The 19,803-nt window shown below is 45.1% G+C and overlaps 1 protein-coding gene across 1 annotated transcript in view; it reads left to right on the top strand.

Annotated features, from left to right (window-relative positions):
* Positions 1-6,151, top strand: part of DOCK8 (dedicator of cytokinesis 8) — a 198,287-nt gene extending 192,136 nt beyond the window's left edge. The window contains exons 47-48 of the mRNA XM_081102903.1: positions 3,606-3,776; positions 4,200-6,151. Of these exons, the coding sequence (XP_080959029.1) occupies positions 3,606-3,776; positions 4,200-4,260 (232 nt within the window). The 3' untranslated portion in view covers positions 4,261-6,151. The remainder of the gene's footprint in view (positions 1-3,605; positions 3,777-4,199) is intronic.
* The last annotated feature ends 13,652 nt before the right edge of the window (positions 6,152-19,803 follow it).

The raw sequence follows: 19,803 nt of genomic DNA, 5'->3' as shown, positions 1-19,803 counted from the left end.
ACTCTGTATCCCTCTCCCTTTCTCTCTGTAAAAAATCAATAAAATACATTTAAAAATAAAAATAAAAAAATAAAAAGTCTGTCCCTCAATACCTACAGGAAAAAGAGGATATGGTAAATAAACTTCCATAATTACTAAGAGCTAAATTTTAAGTTTCAAAATGTACCCTTTCTGATGCATTTAATGTATTTCGCCTTTAGCCTAAAGTGAATGCTAATTTTTCCACACATTAAATCCTCCCTTGATTTGCTCTTCCATAGCAAATTAATTTTTTTGATCTGTGAACAGCCTGAGAGAAGTTTTGTCCATGTATTTATAGAAAGTTCATCAAACAGGAGATTTTGGCACTTTGGGAAATACAATATCTTAGTTTAAGGATTCAAACTAATCATTTAAAGATGAGAAAACAGGATTCCAATGGCTGTCATTGCGCTGAGGAGTAGCAACTGGGTTTCAACCCCATCTCTGACTGCATGTAAAGCATTTAGCCCAGTCTAGGGCAGATAGTACATAGTATATGTTAGCTAGCTATTGTTCCTTTTGATAACACAGACTACCGAGGATTTAGTTAATTCTCCCGTTTTGTTAGAGTAGACATCCCCAAGTTAGCAGTCAGCTCCCGCCGGCCTCTTGTAATCCTCCTGTGCTACAAACCTGGGCCTCAGAGTCACCCTGAAACTGACTGTATTTTACATATGTAGTAGTTCATAACTGTCTGTTAAGAAGCCATAAAAAATAACAAGGGCAATGTTGATTTCTCGGGATTCTAAGGCTACATGCCCTTCCTTCCCCTTCCTTGAAATCTTTGATCTATAACCTTAGATATCCTACAATTTGCTTCAATTAATGTCAAACTTAAAAGATGAATTAAAAAAAATCCAGTTAAGGGAGTTCTTTTGGCTTCTGGCTGAGTTAAATCAACTCTGTGTTCCACAGCAGGCTAATTCTGTGATGAAGCTATGGCCATAGACTTATTTTTGCCTAAGCCAGATAACTTTCCCCTGCCCCACTGTTATCCTGAAAATGTGTGCAGTGGTAACAGGAAGAATTTGATAATCAGGTCTGAGTATCCCCATAACTTAAGTGAAATTTAGCACCACTGTTAGGAAAACAGTTTAAACCACGTTGATCACTGGAATCCTAGTCATCTGAAGGATGACTAAATTTCACCCATTATGTTGTCCCTTCAAGGTTTGTTGATTCGTAAGTTCCCTTGAGTAGAACAGTATAAAGGGCAAGATTTATTATGTTTAAATAATATGAGTTTCTTCCTTGGTATATACCATACTGTGGGAAACCATGAAAAAACTAGGCTTGATTGTCCACAAGTTTGATAAACACAAGTTTGGGTTTTTTGTGTTTTATTGATTTTTTTAGATAGAGAAGAAGAAGGAGAGAGAGCTAGAAACATCAATGAGACAGAAAAATTGATCAGCTGCCTCCTGCACACCCCCTCCTGCACATACCTCCTGCAACTTGGGCATGTGCCCTCAGTGGGAATCAAACTGGTGACTTCTTGATGCATGGGATTGATGCTCAATCCACTGAGCCATACTGGCTAGGCAATAAACACAAGTTTTTAATATTTTTTCTTTAATGCTCTGCAGGTTCACCATGGTGGGGCTAGGTATCAGTCTGTTTTTGTTGATTAGAGAATTTCTGTCTCTTTTCAATTCTGGGAAATTATCAGCTGTTATCTCGGAATATTGCCTCTTATTTTGCATTCTTTTAAACATTCTTTTAGATGTAGGTCGGGCATCTCCATGGTATCTCCAGATTTTTCAACCATTTTTTTCATATTTAAAATTTTTTAAAATCTCTTTGATGATTTCCTTAGATCTGTCACATAGTTCACGAGTTCTCCAGTTGTGTCTAGTTTATTGTTTAACCTGTCCATTGAGATTTTTCTCTTTATTTTAGTGACTACATTTTTATTTCTAGAAGTTCTATTTGGTCTTTTCTGAAATTTTCCTGGTCTCTTTTTTCATACTCTTCCACTTTTTAAATCATGGATTTTATACCTCTTCTTAGACATCTATATTAACTTTGGTTTTTCTACATTATTCTGTTGTCCCTGATTCTTATTGGGGTAATTCTCCTCCTTGTTGCATCTGTTGGTTCTCCCTCATGGTAGTTGGTTTCCTTGGGTGGTTTGTAATTTTTTATTATGAGTTCATCTTTGGTAAGGGTTGTTCTATCGAGGGTAGCCCATGGGCCCTGATTAAGAAACTGTTCCTCCAAAGCAACCTTACATCTATTCCCATCTGAGCCTTAGGGATTTTAATAATCTTGGTCTGGTTTTATAGTTAATGGGAGCACCCACAAGAGAGGAATGTAAATTAGTAACTCATACCCACATGTGGTGTAAGCCTAGAATTTCAGTTTCTTTAGGTGACTTTCTTTCCTATTAATGGCCCCAAGCTGATAATAAACTTCCATTCCACCTCTCTGGACAGTTTGCAGCCTTTTTCTAGACCCTTTCTCACAGATGGGGTAGCTTTTCAGGGCTCTGAACTATAAGCAGGTGGCATATGCGGAATCCCACTTGCCCTGGCCAAGGCTTCCTCACTTACCTTGTGTGGCCGTTGAAACCCACCTCCTGCTCCAGCCTCCAGGGCCTGTAGGCAATCTTAGCATCCTAACAGGCGGTCCTCCTTGCGTCTGCCAGGGCACCAGCTTCTGCTGTCACTTTGATTTTGCTTTTTCTCTTCCTTTCTGGCACCTGGGGTTTCCCTTTCTCTTTCAACAGATTTTTGCTTTGCTTTCTCAGCATTTCCATGTGTAGGTAGCAGGGGGGGGGGGGGGGGCCTGAATGGCACCTGCTGTGTCTGCCCTGTCACCATAAATCACAGGGACGTTTTTGTGAGCATAAGAGGTTCCGCTCTTCAGTGACCTGAGTTTGAATCTTGGATCCACCGCTTCCTTGCAGTGTTATCTTCGGCAAGCAACCTAACATTTTTGAGCTTCAGGGACAACATAGAGATAAACATAGACTTCCCAGGTTTGCGGAAAAAAATTAACCAGATAATGGATGTGAAGTTCCTTGAATAGCGCCTAGCACATAGTGAATCTGAGCATCAGGATCGCCTGGGCAACTTTTCAAAAATACAGATTCCTGGGTGCTGCCCCTGAGAGATTCTGATTCATCAAGTCTGAGGTGGGGCCAGATATCTGCATTTTTAAAAGCCACCCAGATGATCCTGATGGGCTGTCAAGTTTGCAAACACTCTGAAGGTTACTCAAGAAATGTTAATTGAGCCCTAGCAGGTTTGGCTCAGTGGATAGAGCATCGGCCTGCGGACTGAAGAGTCCTGGGTTTGATTCCAGTCGAGGGCACATACCTTGGTTGCAGGCTGGATCCCTGGCCCTGGTCAGGACATGTATGGGAGGCAACCAATCGATGTGTCTCTCTCACATCGATGTTTCTCTCTCTGTCTCTCTCCCTTCCACTCTCTCTAAAGATCAGTGGAAAAATATCCTCAGGTGAGAATTAACAGCGACAACAACAAAAAAGTTAATCATATCGTCATCCCTTATTTCTAAATGCTTCACACACCTATGAAATGAAACCTCATTTTCTCCCCACCCTGATATGTGTATCTCAGATGTGGTGAGGCCGTGGAGAAAAACAAGCGTCTCATCACAGCTGACCAGAGGGAATATCAGCAGGAACTCAAAAAGAACTACAATAAGCTGAAAGAAAACCTCAGGCCCATGATTGAGCGGAAAATTCCAGATCTCTACAAGCCGATATTCCGAGTTGAAAGTCAAAAGAGGTAAGAGCTGGCGGAGAAGGCCTCTTCCTGGGGTAAAGGATAAGGGCTTGGGGCCCAGCAACAGGGCACGCTCCACTGCACACAACAGGACTCAGAGGGAGGGCTGCGAGTGGGCTAGCGTCAGGGGAGCTGCCTGAGCTCAGTCTGTTCTGCTTCCATCCTGATCCTCCCTGTCCCTTCTCCTAAGCTCTCCGGGACCCCTCCTGCTGGCTGTTGGCCGGCCGTCTTCCCAGGCTGACTTACCGCCCGCCCGGGTATTTTCTGGCACAGCGAGAAGGGATCTCACACCTTCTCTTACCTGTTACTGAGTACCCCGTGATTGATGTCCTTTTCGAGTGGGTGATTTCCCCTTCCCTCTCTTTCAAAAGCAAATTGATCTTTCTTACTTCTGTTTTCTTTTTCTGTCTCTCTCCTTAATTTCAGAGACTCCTTCCACAGATCTAGTTTCAGGAAATGTGAAACCCAGTTGTCACAAGGCAGCTAAGAAAAGCGGTCTACACCCACGGAGACAGGCTCTGCGACCCCAGAGAAGGACGCACCGGTACTGAAACCACTGGACGCTGGCCACGCAGGACAGACTCATGCTCCCTGGCCAGACAGCACTCTAGAAGATTTGGGGTCCAAGTGACCCCATGGGGTATTTTGTCCATTTAGGAGGGGGGGTGAGGGTAGCCGAGGGTGGTTAATCAGAATGCTTGTGTATTTATTAAAGAATCGTTTTCCACAGTGTTGAACAAAACAAGACATAAACACGTCTCCTGCCGAGTGGTCAGTTACTGTCTACCTGGAAGGTGACTTCCTCTGGCCGGTATTAGGATTTACAGGATCAAATTTCCCAAGGGAAAATGGGAAAGTTGCCCACCAGCCTATTCAGAGTGATACTCATTCATCGCCACTTTATGGGAAAGGAGGGTGAGCGTTCGGGGGTGCAAACCATGTTCAACAAATCTGTGAGGGCCTTAAGGATCTAAGAACCATGATGGTTGGAAACTTGGGGACAGATTAATTATTTGTGACCTCATTACCCTTTTGGTAGCGGTGAACTATTGTTATACAGTTGTTTTTGCTTTATTGTTACTGGTAAGTTAATTTAACCTGTGTTTCTAGAGGAACACACTCGCACTGATTTAGGAGATACATGGTACTCTGAGCGGCATTCCCTTAAATTGAAACCATTTTCCTGGTGCTTTGCATTTTTTCTTATGCTACAGCTTGTTCATTCTTTCTCTCCTCCTCAGTGGGACCAAGTTTATCTTTATAAAAGGGTAATATCTCTGCTTTCATATCAGCACACTGTGCTGTACGCTAGCATATGCATATCACATACAGTCTTCTTTGACTTCTTGTGACAATGTACTTTAGGAGAAAGATGAACAAAATTATTATTTGAGAATTAAGTTATATATTTTTAATATGACTGATTACCTTGACTGGTACTAAAAATGTACTAAGAGTTGTAAACAAAAAGTTTCCCATTGCAACGTGTGCTTTTTGTACTGACAACTCGGAATGCCTTGTGCAGCACTTCAGAGGAGAGGAAACATGGGTGACTGTGGCCGCGGCCGGTCAGTGCTGTCCAGGGTCGGACCGCTTCTGCAATATTCACTCTTGGTGCTCCTGAGACAGAATTTAATTTGGATATGCCAGAACTTCTTGTTTATATCATCATGAATTTATATCCGGAGAGGGACTATTTTTTGTTTTTAATTACTAAAGCTTAAGCTTAAGTGACAAACTTTGTTTTTTAAGCACTCAGGGCAGAACTCTTTTTAAACTATATTATATACTTAATTGCTTTCTTAAATGAGTATACATTGATGTATATTTCATATCATTCCATATGTTGTTTAGTATCTTCTGTGTGGGAGCTCCTGAGTGAGACGAAGGTTAAATACCATGGTCACTACCCTCCAAAGTGTCTCCGTTCAGTGAGGAAGAGGCTCTGTATGCGCACAGCCGTAACACACAGCAGCCTACACAGGCCTATGGAATATAACGTTTCCTGGGGGACTCGGGATGGCCATCATTATCAGCACCTATTCTATTCTGCTCTCAAACAACAGGGTTAGGTGCTAAGTTATAGGGGGCTGGCTTTTAATGCTGCAGGCCCTAATCATCCTAATAACCTAGGATATTCCTGACTAAATGTCCCTGCTTTTAGATACCTGTTGGATCTTTTTTTACACAGTTGGTGCCACTTGCTGCCCAAGTGCAGGAACTGTGTTCGCTGCTGCATTGCTGTTCCCTGGCCCAGTGCTCATCACACAGAAGATCCTCAATAAATATTGGTTGAGTGACTAAGTGAATAAGTGAGTGTAAGGAGGCCTGCTTCTAGAACAGCACTGTCCAATGAAACATAGTGCAAGCCACAGTACAAATAATCATAAAAAGAAATAAGTGAAATGTTTTAATACTATGTTCTATTTAACCTCATATATGCAAAATATTGTCATTTCCAAATGCAATCAATATAAAAATTATTGATGAAGTATTTTACATTCTTTCATACCAAGTCTTTGCAATATGTATATATATTTTACACTTACAGATTTTACATTTAACACTTAATATCAATTAAGGCTAGCCACATTTCAAGTGCTTAAGATCCACATGTGGCAGGTGGCTACTATGCTGGACAGTCCAATTTTCAAAGCTTTAATTTCATGTCTCCTGTCCTTCAGCAAGGTAAAGGGTGCAATTGTCACTATCTCTTAAGAATCTCAGAAAAATGAAACGAATAGACTGCCTAGACCTGATTGGACTTTCCTGACATACATTGTCTTAAAGTCTATAATTCTATTCAGTCCTATCTATGACAACAGATTTATTTTAACAGAAACCTTTTAGGGCTGGCATTGGTCCTTATGATTGCAAGTCAGTAGTCAGACAGGGAGCCTTCATGACATGACCACTTACTTCCCTCAGGGTGAGTTGTTCAAGAGAAGCAAAACAAAAGTGGCAATATCGTTTAGGGCCTAGCCTCAGAAATCACAGTCCCTCATATCTGCCAGAAGCAAACCACCAAGATCAGTCCACATCCCAGAGGAGGAGAATTAGGCTCTAAATTTTGAACAGAAGACTGTTAAAGAACTTTAACATATTTTAAAATCACCATAATAGTGTACATTAAAATTCTGCATTTGTTGTCTCACTGGGATAAATAGACAAAACGACTTGCCGCTAGAGATGACCAGCCCAGTTTGATTCGGGACCCACGCATCATCTCCTGATCCATTTCATCTCTGCTTCCTCTTGGTTGGCTCCATCCCCAGGCTCTCAGGAGTGGTCCCTGGAAATTCCAGGCTCATTAATCATAACAAATGCAGTGCTGAGTCTCACAACCTCATACCACCAACTTCCACAAAGAGGAAAAGTTCTGTATTCCAGAATTCCCAGTAAAATTCCTTGGGTTCACTCTAATTGGAGTGGTTCATGATAAGCAAGCTTCTCTCCTTGCACTAGAAGTGGGATCAATAACAACTCAATCCACATGGCTAAGGAACTGGCAGTTCCCCAGGGAATGAGGAAGAGTGGCTAAAGCAGTGGTTCTCAACCTGTGGGTCGCGACCCCTTTTGGGGTCGAACCACCCTTTCACAGGGGCCGCCTAAGACCATCGGAAAACATATATAATTACATATTGTTTTTGTGATTAATCACTATGCTTTAATTATGTTCAATTTGTAACAATGAAAATACATCCTGCGTATCAGATATTTACATTACGATTCATAACAGTAGCAAAATTACAGTTATGAAGTAGCAACGAAAATAACTTTATGGTTGGGGGTCACCACAACATGAGGAACTGTATTAAAGGGTCGCGGCATTTGGAAGGTTGAGAACCACTGGGCTAAAGGATGGAAAACAAACCACGAGAGCTCTCTGAAGGACATTTTGCTTTAAAGGAAACGCATCCAGAAGAAGGAGCTTGTGTGGACATAAGGATTACAGGTCATTTCATATCATGTTCACAAACTCTGGCCTGGTAGGGCCATCCCCTGGAAGGGGAGTAAAGGGGATTTGAAGTATATGAAGGAGAACCCTAGGGCTCATCATATCCTGAAGAAGAGTGTGGACTGGGAGAGATGGAGCAGGGTGTTTTCCCAAACCAGTAATTCATACTCTGGAATGTTTTGCCAAAACAGTGCAAATGGTTCAGGAATCAGAACTATAGAGGTGAAGGGGGAAAAGGGGGGGACTGGGAGTCCAATGAGGGGACTAGGGGAATGGAATAAGATTAGATTTGAGTGGGAAGAGTCAAATATCAAAATTGTCTTTTGCTCTTCATTGTATCCCCAGTCCCTGGCCCATAGTGGACACGCAATGGATGCGTGCAAAAGATCAAGGTATTGAATGGAGGTGGCCCTCAGGGATGATTTCAGCAAGGCTGTTGCTTTTCTGTAGTTCTGGGTTAAAAGCTGCTCTTTAAAGAAGAGGAGGATGGTCAACTGGCCACAGAGGAATAGCCGTCCAGTTCCTGTTGACTTTACCTATTATCAATGCGTGAACAAGAATTAAGAGGATTCCCCCCCCCCCCTCTTTTCTGGTGCTTTCCCTTGAATCATCCTAGACCTTATCCTTAATAACCTTAAACCCAGCCGCACAGAGCCTGATTCAAAAGCCAAATCTCTGCCGGTCACTAAGGTCTTCAGCCTTGGAATTACTGGAGGAAATGCAGCACAGCCTCGGGTGGGACCACATTCCTGAGCCCTAAGGCCTCGATGCTGGAACACATCCTGGGGAGCAGGGCTGTCCCTGGAATGATGCTACTGAATCCAACCCAGTTCCTGTTTGATGACGATCTTTGTGACATTAGCTTGACAGCAGAATGGCTTCCACCTTCACTATTCTCCCCACACATTGGAAGACAGCAAATCACCGGTAGCAAGGATAAGGGCGTGATTTTCAAAGTAGTATAGCCCTAAAGGATACAGGTGAGAAATCAGCTCCCCTGCCTCTTATCGGTTCCTTTATGCAACGAGAGAACAAGGCATGGGTGAACAAATTTTTCTGTCATCCAACAGGTTATTAGTGAGATTTAAAAAAGAAAAAAGAAAAAAACATGGTGACTTCCAAAAGCCCCTGGACCACAGACTCTGGCCAATCCCCTATACCTGTCTAAGCTTCAGGATTTTTCCCTATGAATAGGGATAAGAGTGCCTCCATCTTCTTCCAACCTGCTGTGGAAATCCCGTGAGCTGATAAATTCCTGGGAATGTGTTTTGTAAATCAAAAGTGCTGTCCCAAATGTCAGGCAGCACTGTGTACAACAGACACCTCCAGAAAGTTTCGCCAGGCAGCGGGCAATGTTTAAGTAAAAGCAGGCCAAAGGTGCAGGCAGGACAGAGGCCCGAGGCGCCAGAAAACAAGAGCCTGTTCTATTCACCTTGCAGCGGCAGTGTATACACTGTGTGCCTGGCAAGGGCCAGCAGCAAGGCCTTCAGGAAGGAAGAAAGGCTACCAGTGGAACTGACTGGGTACGCAAGGCGCCTGGAAACCCAATCCCACCCGGCTTTCCTTCTCACCGGCCCACGTTCCCAGTGCATTCCTCTGGGAAGTAAATACACTGGTTCCACCAGCCCAGCTGCGTCCCAGGCTGTTGGTGCTGGTGGTGCTCTCTGAGGAGATCAGGGCCGACGGACTTCCTTCCACCTGAAACAAAGCACTGAGCGGCAAGTTTCCTGCAGCACTAAGGAAGCAAGGACTTAGCAGCCATGGCGGATTTGCAGCAATAAGCTGACATTGCTCCTTTGGAAGCCCAGAGTTTGGGCCTCCCAGGCCCCACTCCACTGGCTCCAACTTTGCAGCCAGGACGAGAATGTCTCTAGGTGCCTATTAAGCAAAAAGTTTCAAAAAAAAGGATTGTGCAGAGCCCAACCATTAAGAGATTCATTGGCCCTAATCCACCGATGATTGAGCAAAGGGTGCTCCAGGAAATGCAGCGGTTTAGATCAGTGGTTCTCACCCTTGGCTGCACATTAGAATCACCTGGGAATCTTGTTAAAATCCTGATTTCTGGGCCTCAAGATTAGTAACAAAGAAACAGAATTTCCGGAGGATGAGGCCCAGAAATCAGGATTTTAACAAGATTCCCAGGTGATTCTAATGTGCAGCCAAGGGTGAGAACCACTGGTTTAGATGGAGTTTAGGAAACCAAGCCTCACACCCCCTCTAACCCGCCTCTCCACTCCCCACCCCACCCCCACCCCCACCCCGACCCGGGCCGTGGGGCTTAATGTGCATGCGCACGTGGTGTTTTCAGCTTGGGCGCAGACGTCCACCTATGGGACACCCGAGTGGCTGGAAATTGGGAAAGGGAGATGCTATGAGGCATCAGCTGAGGGTTTCACGGAGCCTCGGAGCCTTTTTCCTCAGGAGTTGCAAAGCTGCAGAAAAAGGAATTGAAGTGAGAATCAAGTAGAGTAAAGTCATGGCAAATGGGCGTAGTCCTAATATCTCCTTCCTGGGCCCCTCCGACTGGATGAACCTGGAGGTCGCAGCTAAATGTGCACTTGGAATGAAAAGGTGAGAAGCAGCAGCGGGGAGAGGGGTGTGGTGAAGTCCCCTGAGAGGAACCTCCATCTGCGCCCAGGCTTGGTTTCCGCCCGCCTGAAGGCTCATTCTCCCGGCAAGCCAGCACGGTGAGTGGGCAGCGGGATGCCCTTCCTGCAGAGATGAGGAAGTAAGCGCCAGTCTGTGCCCCGAGAGAGCACCCCACAGCAGCAGCGGGCCGCGTATGTGCACAGGGCTGTGAGGTGTGAAAGGCTCCTCTCCTCCCGGAGCTCCAACTTGGAACCCAGGCCCAGGCTGATCCCTCACTCCACGCTTAGTTGAAAATTTCTTCTCTTTTCCACCCACCCCTCAGTGGCCTGTTATTCCTCAGTTCTATCTGTGTATAGGACTGTCCTCTTCACTTGATTAGAAGTTCCTTGAGGCCAGGAACGGTCCCTGTTTTTATCGAAGAGATTTATCTCAGTAGACACCAGCATCCGGGGTAGGTAAGACAGAACCTTTAGTAGTTCATGTGGCGATTCTTTTTTTCTTTATTTATTTTGTTGAATGTACTGGGGTGACACTCGTTGACAAAACTCATGTGGTGATTCTTGTCGCGTAAACTAGACAATGGAAAATTTAAAATTCTCCTTCAACTACACAATGCCAAGATTGTTGTTTTATGATAATGAAAGTGAGAGGGATGGCCACACAGACTTTCCACCAACGTGTTCTTCGCCTACTACACTGAACTTCATCTTTCAGAGCTGACAGAGTTGGGCACGGGGAAAACCCAGCACCAATGGAGGCTGTAAACGTTGGAGTTTGCAAGAAGGCACCAAGAAGGAATCAAGGAGGGATGCTATGTACTGGGGCAAAGAGATGAGGTTTCCCAAGAGAGAGGTAAGGGCACTGGATTGAGGGTGTGAAGGAAGGAACTGTAAGGGGCAGGACAGGAGAGGCTGTGGAGAGAGGGCCAGAGATGGGGCTATTCGTGTAAGAATCCCTCCTTCTTAGAGCCCAGCTCTGCCACCTTCCCCGGAGTGGGACAGAATCAAGTGAGATGAAATCACAATTTCTGGTCCTTTTTCACTCCACTGTTCTGTGAGGTTAATTGATATTCCCATTCATTCTCCTAAGCCTCCATGGTAGGTGGGTGTTGCCACATGAGGACTTGTGAGCCAGCCATCAGGGTCCAGGACTAACTCACTGGGCATAAGGAACAATAAAAAGAAATCTGATGCCCATATCCTCCGCCTGTGCTTCAATCAGAGCAGCAAGAAATGCCCTGAGGTGACTGAAAAGAAGGGGCCCTTCTCCGCTAGGGCCAGGTTATATCCCTGTAGGTCCAGACCTGGTCTTGAACGTAATTATTGGCACTTCTTAAATAAAGACAGGCCTTTCTGTCAGATGATGTAGTCATCTTTATCCACAGCCCCTTGTTGAGGGCCTGTCCTGGCCACAGTTTCTGGAAGGTACAATTGTCTGTTCTGAGTGACTGAGTTCCTGCTGCTCCCCCTCCACCATGGCTGACTGACCAAGGAAACCAGTGTGACCTGTGAGAGGCACAGCCTCAGGCCCTGTGTTTCTCATTCTTATTTCCACTTTCCTGAGGTGTGGTTACCTTCCTTTCTGTGAGGATCTACCATAGACCCCTCTTTTTGTGAGGTAGCTTGGGTGGGTTTCTGCTTCTCAGTACCTCATGAGGACCTGATTGCTCGTGGGAATGCAGAAAACAGGAAACGGACGCGAGGTAGATCTCCACACAGACTCTTCTTGGATCCGAATGGCCCTGTGAGTCGCTTTGGCCCACAGAGTGCAGTGAAGTGATACTGTGAGAGTTCTTGTCTAGGTCTGAAGAAGCTTGCCAACTTCTTTTTTCACCTTCTTGGAGCTCTGGGCCTTTATGGAAAGAGATCTGACTATAAGGACTGGCTCTATAATTTGCAGGACCCAGTGTTAAATGAAAATGCAGGATGCCTTGTTTCAAACGTATTAAGGATTTCAAGGCAGTGGCCACAGAATATTAAACCGAGCAGGGCTGTTCTGGGTGCAGGGCCCTGTGTGATTGCACGTGTTGCACAGCTGTGAGGCTGGCCCTGCTGGCCACCCCGATGAGTGCCTGGTGGAAAGAGAGGGATCCAGGCCAGGTTCTGCTTTCCAGCCATCCCGGTCTAGGTGCTTGGCATGGGAGTAAAGGCATCCTGGATTTCTTACCCCAACTAAGCCCCCTCGTGAGAGGCATGAGTGCAGGAATGGGTCCAGTGAGGCCAGCAGAAACACCACTCAGCTGAGCCCTACCCAGGTGCAGAACTGTGAGCAAATACCTGGTTGTTACTCAGGTAAAGCTCACTAAGGCCCTCATGGCCAATGGAATAGTCCTTAGGGCTACTTACTCAGAATAGGTTGTATCCAGCCACAGCTGACTGGAGCAGGAGGACAGAATTCAGTGGCTGAACACCCGCTGTGCTCCAGACCCGTGCTGGTGCTCTGCCTGTGCCAGCTCACCTGATCCTCACCACAACGTGGCTGTGGTTTCCCCTTACGGGAGAGGCCACTGCAGTTCTGTGGGCGAGAGACTGGCCCCACTGCTCCATGGATAGATAGTAAGAGGCAGAGGCAGAATTTACACTTGAGTCTGACTGATTCCAAGACCCGTATAATATCCCTACAATGAGACAGAGAAAGATCCAGGGAAGGGGCATGGACCCCACACTCAATGGGTGGAGATCTGATGCAATCTTTTCTCTAGTTTCCTCACAAATTCCACAGCTGAAATGTCAGACAGTGCAGTGATCACCACAGGAAAGACCCCTGATGGGGGACCATCTCAGCACAGTTCCGTCATTCTCTCCCATCATTCCTGTGATCCTGGGTGACCTAGGAGTGCCCTACAATGAGGCATTCTCTGGTTTTCTGGTAGGGATAATATTAAGAAAATGTGACATGGTTAGCGAGGGGTAGTCACCATTTATTTATATGTGTATAATCCTCCAACCAACCTCCGGTCACCTGGGAATGTATCCAGGCAATGATCTTGCCCCCAGAAGGAACAAGAGTTGATTTCAACATCAGAGTAAGCCAGAGTTAATTAAGAAGCTGAAACAGCTGTCCCTATGTGAGGGCATCTAACAGAAAAAGACTTTCTATTTATATTAGAATTTTTTTTTTTAACTGAGCCTTCTTGAGTGTCATCAACGGGTGAGTGAGTGTGTAGGAAGGTGCCTGTCTGTCTGCCTGTGGGTCATGAACTCATCACACCAGGTCAGCCATGAGATCAAGGTTAAATGCTAAGTCAGCCTTAAGCAAAATAGTGGCATTCCACAGCACAGAGGAGATGGACAAAATACCATAGACTGGGTGGCTTACACAGCAGACATGACTTTCTCCCAGTTCTGGAGGCTGGGAAGTCTATCAAGGTACCAGATGATGCAGTTCCTGGTGAGAGCTCTGTTTCTGGCTTGTAGATGGCCAACTTCTTGTGTGCTCCCATGGCCTTTCCTGGGTGTGTGCGTGCAGAGAAAGAGTAGCACCTTTCTTCTCCTTTTTTCTTTTAATCCTCACCTGAGGATATTTTTCCATTGATTTTTAGAGAAAATGGAAGGGAAAAGGAAAGGCACACAGAGAGAAACATCAATATGAGCGAGACACATCTCTTGGTTGCTTCCCGCACTGCACCCTGACCAGGGCCAGGTATCGAGCCTGCAGCTGAGGGACGTGTCCTCGACCAGATGAAACCCGTGGACCCTTCAGTCTGTGGGCCAATGCTCTATCCACTGAACCAAACCGGCTATGGCACACCTTCTTATAAGGCCACTAATCCCATTATTAGTGGGATTAGTCCACCCTCATGACCTCGTCTACCCTAATTACCTCCCAAAGACCCCATCTCAAAACACCATCACATTGGGGGTTCAGGCTTCAACATGTGAGTCGTGGGGACACAGACATTCAGTCTATGACACCAACCCTGATCATATCTGCAAATCTAAAACTCAGCCTCTCCTATTACCACAAGGTCACACACCTATCACCACAATACACCAAGGCATCGTCTTGGAAAAAGGGCAGGAAGCAATGCAAAACTAGCCAGTTGCCTTAAAACAAAAACCAAAACAACTCTTTAAACCAAAACTCTTTTCTAACAAAAGAGAGTAAGATACAGTTAATAATGGTCAATGCGGTAGAAGCCAATGAGGATTGTGTCATTTGCAGGAAACAAATAAACCATATTTACCTTGCACAGTGAATGTACTTTGATATGTTTTTGACCCCATTATATGAAGGTGGGGGGATCACCTGTAACTCTATGATGCTAAATATCCTTTACACCTTTAAGGTATGTCTTGTCCACTTGTTTTGCATATGCATAGCTGCATAATTTTATACGGTGCTATTTGTAAAATTCATCAAAATCCCTTTTTCTTGCTGCATGTAATCTTCCTAAGTATCAATGTTAATGGCTACATAAGTTGTCAGTCTAAACTCTTGCAGCTGCAACTAACATAAAGCCAACTCCAACTACCTTAGGGAAAGAGGAATTTAATGGGAAAATGCTGGGATTGCTCACTGAACTATCAGAACCAGGCTTCCCTGGGGTCCTAAGTATTGGGAGCCAGGGGCTTGATGTCGCCAGAGTTCTTCATTCCTCATTCTCCTAGACTTCTCCACACGGCGGGGGCTGTGCCACCTGCAAATGTGGGGTCAATTATGCAACTCTCCACCAAAAAGGGAAGACAATGTATTTTCAAACAGAAAATCTAGGGAAAGGCCTTGGACCTGGATTGGATCATGTGTCCATCCTGGACCAATCACTGTGATGACAAAGAAGAGATACAGTGGCTCTTTCTGAGTTGATTTTCCGCTCATTTAGTGGGGAGAAGGGGGAAGCAGGGATGTGTTAGTAGAAGAAGGGTAATACCTACAACACATATCTGATTTAAACAGCTCATTGTTTACCATTTAGATTGTATCTGGTTATTTTGCTAGTTGAAATTATGCTATTTAAAATTACTTGCACGTCGACTTACTCCTCTTTGGGATTTCTTGCTTACAAGAGGAGGGAATTTATGTGTATTGATTACGTCTGTGTCAGGTTAGCCACATTAGGTACATTTCCATTAGCCATATTGCCAAGATGGGATGGGAGAGGCTCAGGAAGTTAGATGGCCCACTTAAGCTGATTCAGTGACATTGACTTGAAAATGTGCATCTTCATTAAGATCAGTAGATTACTACACATAGTTCTAAAAGTATATAAGAAAAGCCGCATAGGATAAAAACATTAGGTTTTTGTGGGGGCTTCAGATGAAGGAGGAGAGAAAAACCAATGGTTTTTCATTTCCCCCGCAATAGCAGCTCCTTTCTTCTCAGAAGGAACTGCCTGGGGTCTTTCTGACCTTTGGCTCTCCCACAAGGAAGTTCACAACAACGTTGTTTTCAGAAGCCAATACTGTATCCTCCTGTCTCCACTTGCAAGAAAATAACTGGGCTCCCAGTGAGTATAGTTGGTGTTAACGATGATTTATAATACACCCAGTTCTCCAGATGGCTCTTCACATAGAGATTATTTTTCCTGAAAACAGAAAAATATGGAGTCTCCCCACCCCCCCACACTCATCAGGTTATAACAGGTCTACAATCCACTCTGTCAAAACTAGGACCAAAAGCTTTGAAAGAGTTCCCTTAAGACAGAGAGGAACACAAAAAACACATTCCAGCCGGTAAATAATTGCTGGGCTTGCATTCCTGTGCATTCAGGCACAAGCTAACTTCTGTACAGCATAAACCTGTGAAAATGTCTGGGCTTAATGGGGCGATATGAGATAACATCTACTTAGATCTATCATAGCCTCAAATTGCAGCCTTCTGGGGTCCCGGCAGCCTAGCACTCTCAGCTCACCCAGAATCCGATGAGCTAGACAGACATAAGATTATTCCAAGATGACTGAGAAAGTTCACTGTTAAGTACAAAAGATCGGGTAGATACAGGCAGGCAGTATGCTACAGGAGTGAAGAATCTTTGCCAAGGTCATTTTCAGATGACCGCAGCTGCAGGACAAAGTCCAATGTGGTTCTAAGTTTCCTGTCTTCTTCCTAAAGAACAGGTTGGGAAATGTCCACCATAGGCTGAATCCATCTCGTGTTGGAATGCTTGGGAATAGGAAAAGTACTCAGCAGGAAATAGTGAGCTACCGAAGAGATTTAAAGCAGTTAATTTGTAATAGGTTAATTTCAGCTGCTGGCTCTCAGTTACGATTTTCATTCAGGAAGAACTCTTTTTAGTCCAACCAATGGAACAAACTTCCTACCAACTGACGCAGAGTCAGGAGGCTCTGGCTAGGAATAAATAGCACAGATTTATTAAGGGGCGCTGGGGATTGCAAATCATAAGCACAGCTAAGCAATACCCAGAGTGTTCCAAACCAGAGAGAAAAGCGAAGAGTTCTCAGAGTAAAAAGTACATTCTTGAGACGGATCATGCGTAGCCTCTGGATTGGTCTCAGATGATAGTCTTCCAGATGTGCAGGGGCTTGGCTAATGGATGTCAGGCGGTCTGGACACATGAACATTCTTTCCTAAGTCTCCTTCAGGGAGTAATCAGAGGGTTATCTATAGAATGTGTGTATACATATATTCCCAAGCTACTTAAGAAAGAATAGGATCATTTCCTCATGCCTCAGCCAACTAAGTTTAGTAATTTAGCAGCTTAACTATAGTGACTCTGTTTTATTTCTTCATTCATTCTTTATTCCTGCCTCTAGAAGCATAGGCAAGAGAGCCATGTATTAGAGATGTTGTGGGGAAGATCCAAGAACTTGGGGAGCTGGACTCAAATTAGGGCTCACTGCCCTAGCTGGTTTAGCTCAGTGGATTGAGCTTTGGCCCTCAGACTAAAGGGTCCCGAGTTCTATTCTAGTCCAGGGCACAGTATCTTGGTTGCAGGCTCAATCCCTGGCCCTGGTTGGGGCTTGAGCAGGAGGCAACCAATCGAGGTATCTCTCTCACATTGATGTTTCTCTCTCTGTGTCTATCCCCCTCCCTTCCATTCTCTCTAGAAACCAATGGAAAGATATCCTTGGGTGAGGATTAACTAACAAATAAACAAAAAACAAACAAGCAAAAAAGAATCAAATTAGGATTTACAGCCCTAGCTGGTTTGGCTCAGTGGATAGAGCTTCGGCCTGCTGACTGAAGGGTCTCAGGTTCGATTCCAGTAAAGGGCACATGCCCAGGGTTGTGGGCTCGACCCCCAGTAGGGGGCAAGCAAGAGGCAGCTTATCAATGATTCACTCTCATCATTGATATTCCTATCTCCCTCTCCCTTCCTATCTGAAATCAATAAAAATACATATTTAAAAAAAAGTAGGATTTACAGACTCAAATGCCTTTAAGGGTCAGGCAGATAAATTGTGTGAAATGTTAAGGCGTTATGAAATGGATTAAATGGCGGAGGACTGCACAGGCACACCCCACCTGTGTGCAGGCATGCAAACTTAATATTAAAAAGAAAAAGAAAAGGACTGGCCTGGACAAATAAAACATCTCTGCAGGATGTGGCCTGTGGATCAGGAAGACAGTTTACCATTTCTTTGACTTGCATGTGCATCATTTCCATTTGCGTGGAAATAGATAAAACTATGAAGAGCCAAACACTTGTGTTAACCTTTGTGGTAGGAGAGGCGGGCTGGCCCAGAAGTATAAAATGTGATTTCTATCCTCCAGGTAGATCCTAGAGTCTAGGAACTCAAAAATATTTTTAAACAAGCTATGCTCTTACAACTAACAATTCTAGGCAAAATCCCATCAAGGCCTGAGGAAACACTTGGAACTTACATTTCGATTGGTCCACAAAGAGCCACAGAAAAGCTAACATTGATTTAGGCTTAAAAGGATTAACAACATTAAAATAAATGGAGAATAGAGTTATGAGGTGGTGAGAACAGTTTAAAAGGAAAAAAAAGGCCAAAAGGTAGGTGGGAAGAGGGGAGCTCCTTGGATCCTTGTGAAAGATCTCCCAACTTTCCCCCAGACCCTAATGCTGGCTTCCCATCCCCCGTTCTGTTCTGAACCTGGGTCCTGCTCCTCCTCAGCTTCCAGCCTTCCCCTTACCTTTCCCCAGAGCCCCAGGTCCCTGAGCTGGGCCCCACCCCTGCAGTCAGAGCCATCGAGCTCCCCTTATATTGCCTGCTCCACACCCAAAACTACTACCTGCTTGCAGGCTCATCAACAGGTTGCACCTCGGCCGCCTCCAGGACATTTATCCTGATGCTAAACCACCACGCAAATGGATTCCATTTTCAAGGGAAGAGAATCATTCTAAAATTTTGATGAGCAGAAGTGAGGAGGCAGAAACCATTTTCAGAATTTGAACTTGTCTTTGAAACTACCTGGTGTCTGTAACATGCACTTAGTGGTGTGGTAATTGCCATCAGCAGCTAACAGTGACTCACGGCTCACGAGGTGCCGGACTCTGTACTGAGCTCAGCACTTGCATGCCCTCGCTTGCCTCCTCACAACAGCCTCTAAGGTGGGGCCCATTATTATTCCCTCTTTAGTGATGAATAAACAGAGGCTCAGAGGTGCCCAAAGTCATACATCACTGAGAGGTACGGATTCAAACCCAAGACTTCGTCAACCATTAACCATGACACGATACTACCTCCTGTTACTGCACCATTCCTGTGAGTGTGTAAACACACCCTCCAGGGCTCAGGGTGTCTGCTGGCCTATCACTGGATGTAAGCATCCTCTACCTCCTTCCCCCAAAATACCCATATATATGCCTGTAAATTTGTAACACCTGCTCTTCAAAGAGTGCCATATTCTGAGGACACTAGAGTCACCTGGGCACTTGAAAAATATTCAGCCACCATGGATGCCTCACCTCCAGCCACTAGAGCCTCAGATGGACTCGGTTTGGATTTGAATCGGACCCTGTACCCTGTAACATCTCCCCAGGCGATCCTGTTGGGCAGGGCAGGGTGGAGAGCCAGGGCTTGGGCCCTGATTTCGGTCGAGGCCAGTTACAGCACCTGGGCGAGCCTCCGCTTTCTCACCTGTCAAATAGGAATCGCAGACGTGAGCGCTTTATAGGGCTGATATGAGGATTAGGGTAGAGGGAGGGGGAATGGCCCTGCCCCTAACAGCCTCACTGGTCCATAATGAGACTGAAGCTTATAGTTTCTCCTGCAGATACACCATTGGTTACAGGAGAACATGCATTCTTCCTACTTTCCACTCAGGCCTTATGACACCATGAGGCAGGAAAGGGGGCTGGGCAGGCCCTCCTGGGATCTTGCTAGCTCTGTGAGAGATGTAAAGGCAAATGCTTTTGATTGTCCGACAGCTAACAGACAGGTGTGAAATAACTGGGCGAATGCTCTAAGGGGTGTGGAAATCAGGAGTAAAGTGGAGAGGAGATGCCCCATGAAGGGCTCTCAAATTTATTACAAATGAGAGCAGCTTCCCCTAACAATATGGTGCTGGCCAAGCAGACCCATCTGTGCCCATCTGCTGCAGGCCAGGGTCTGT

This window comes from Myotis nattereri (genome assembly GCF_964212035.1).
Source record: "Myotis nattereri genome assembly, chromosome: 12".
In the NCBI taxonomy this organism is placed as follows: Eukaryota; Metazoa; Chordata; class Mammalia; order Chiroptera; family Vespertilionidae; genus Myotis; species Myotis nattereri.
Note: the sequence above shows the minus strand (reverse complement) of the source record. Positions and strands in the feature narration are given on the sequence as shown.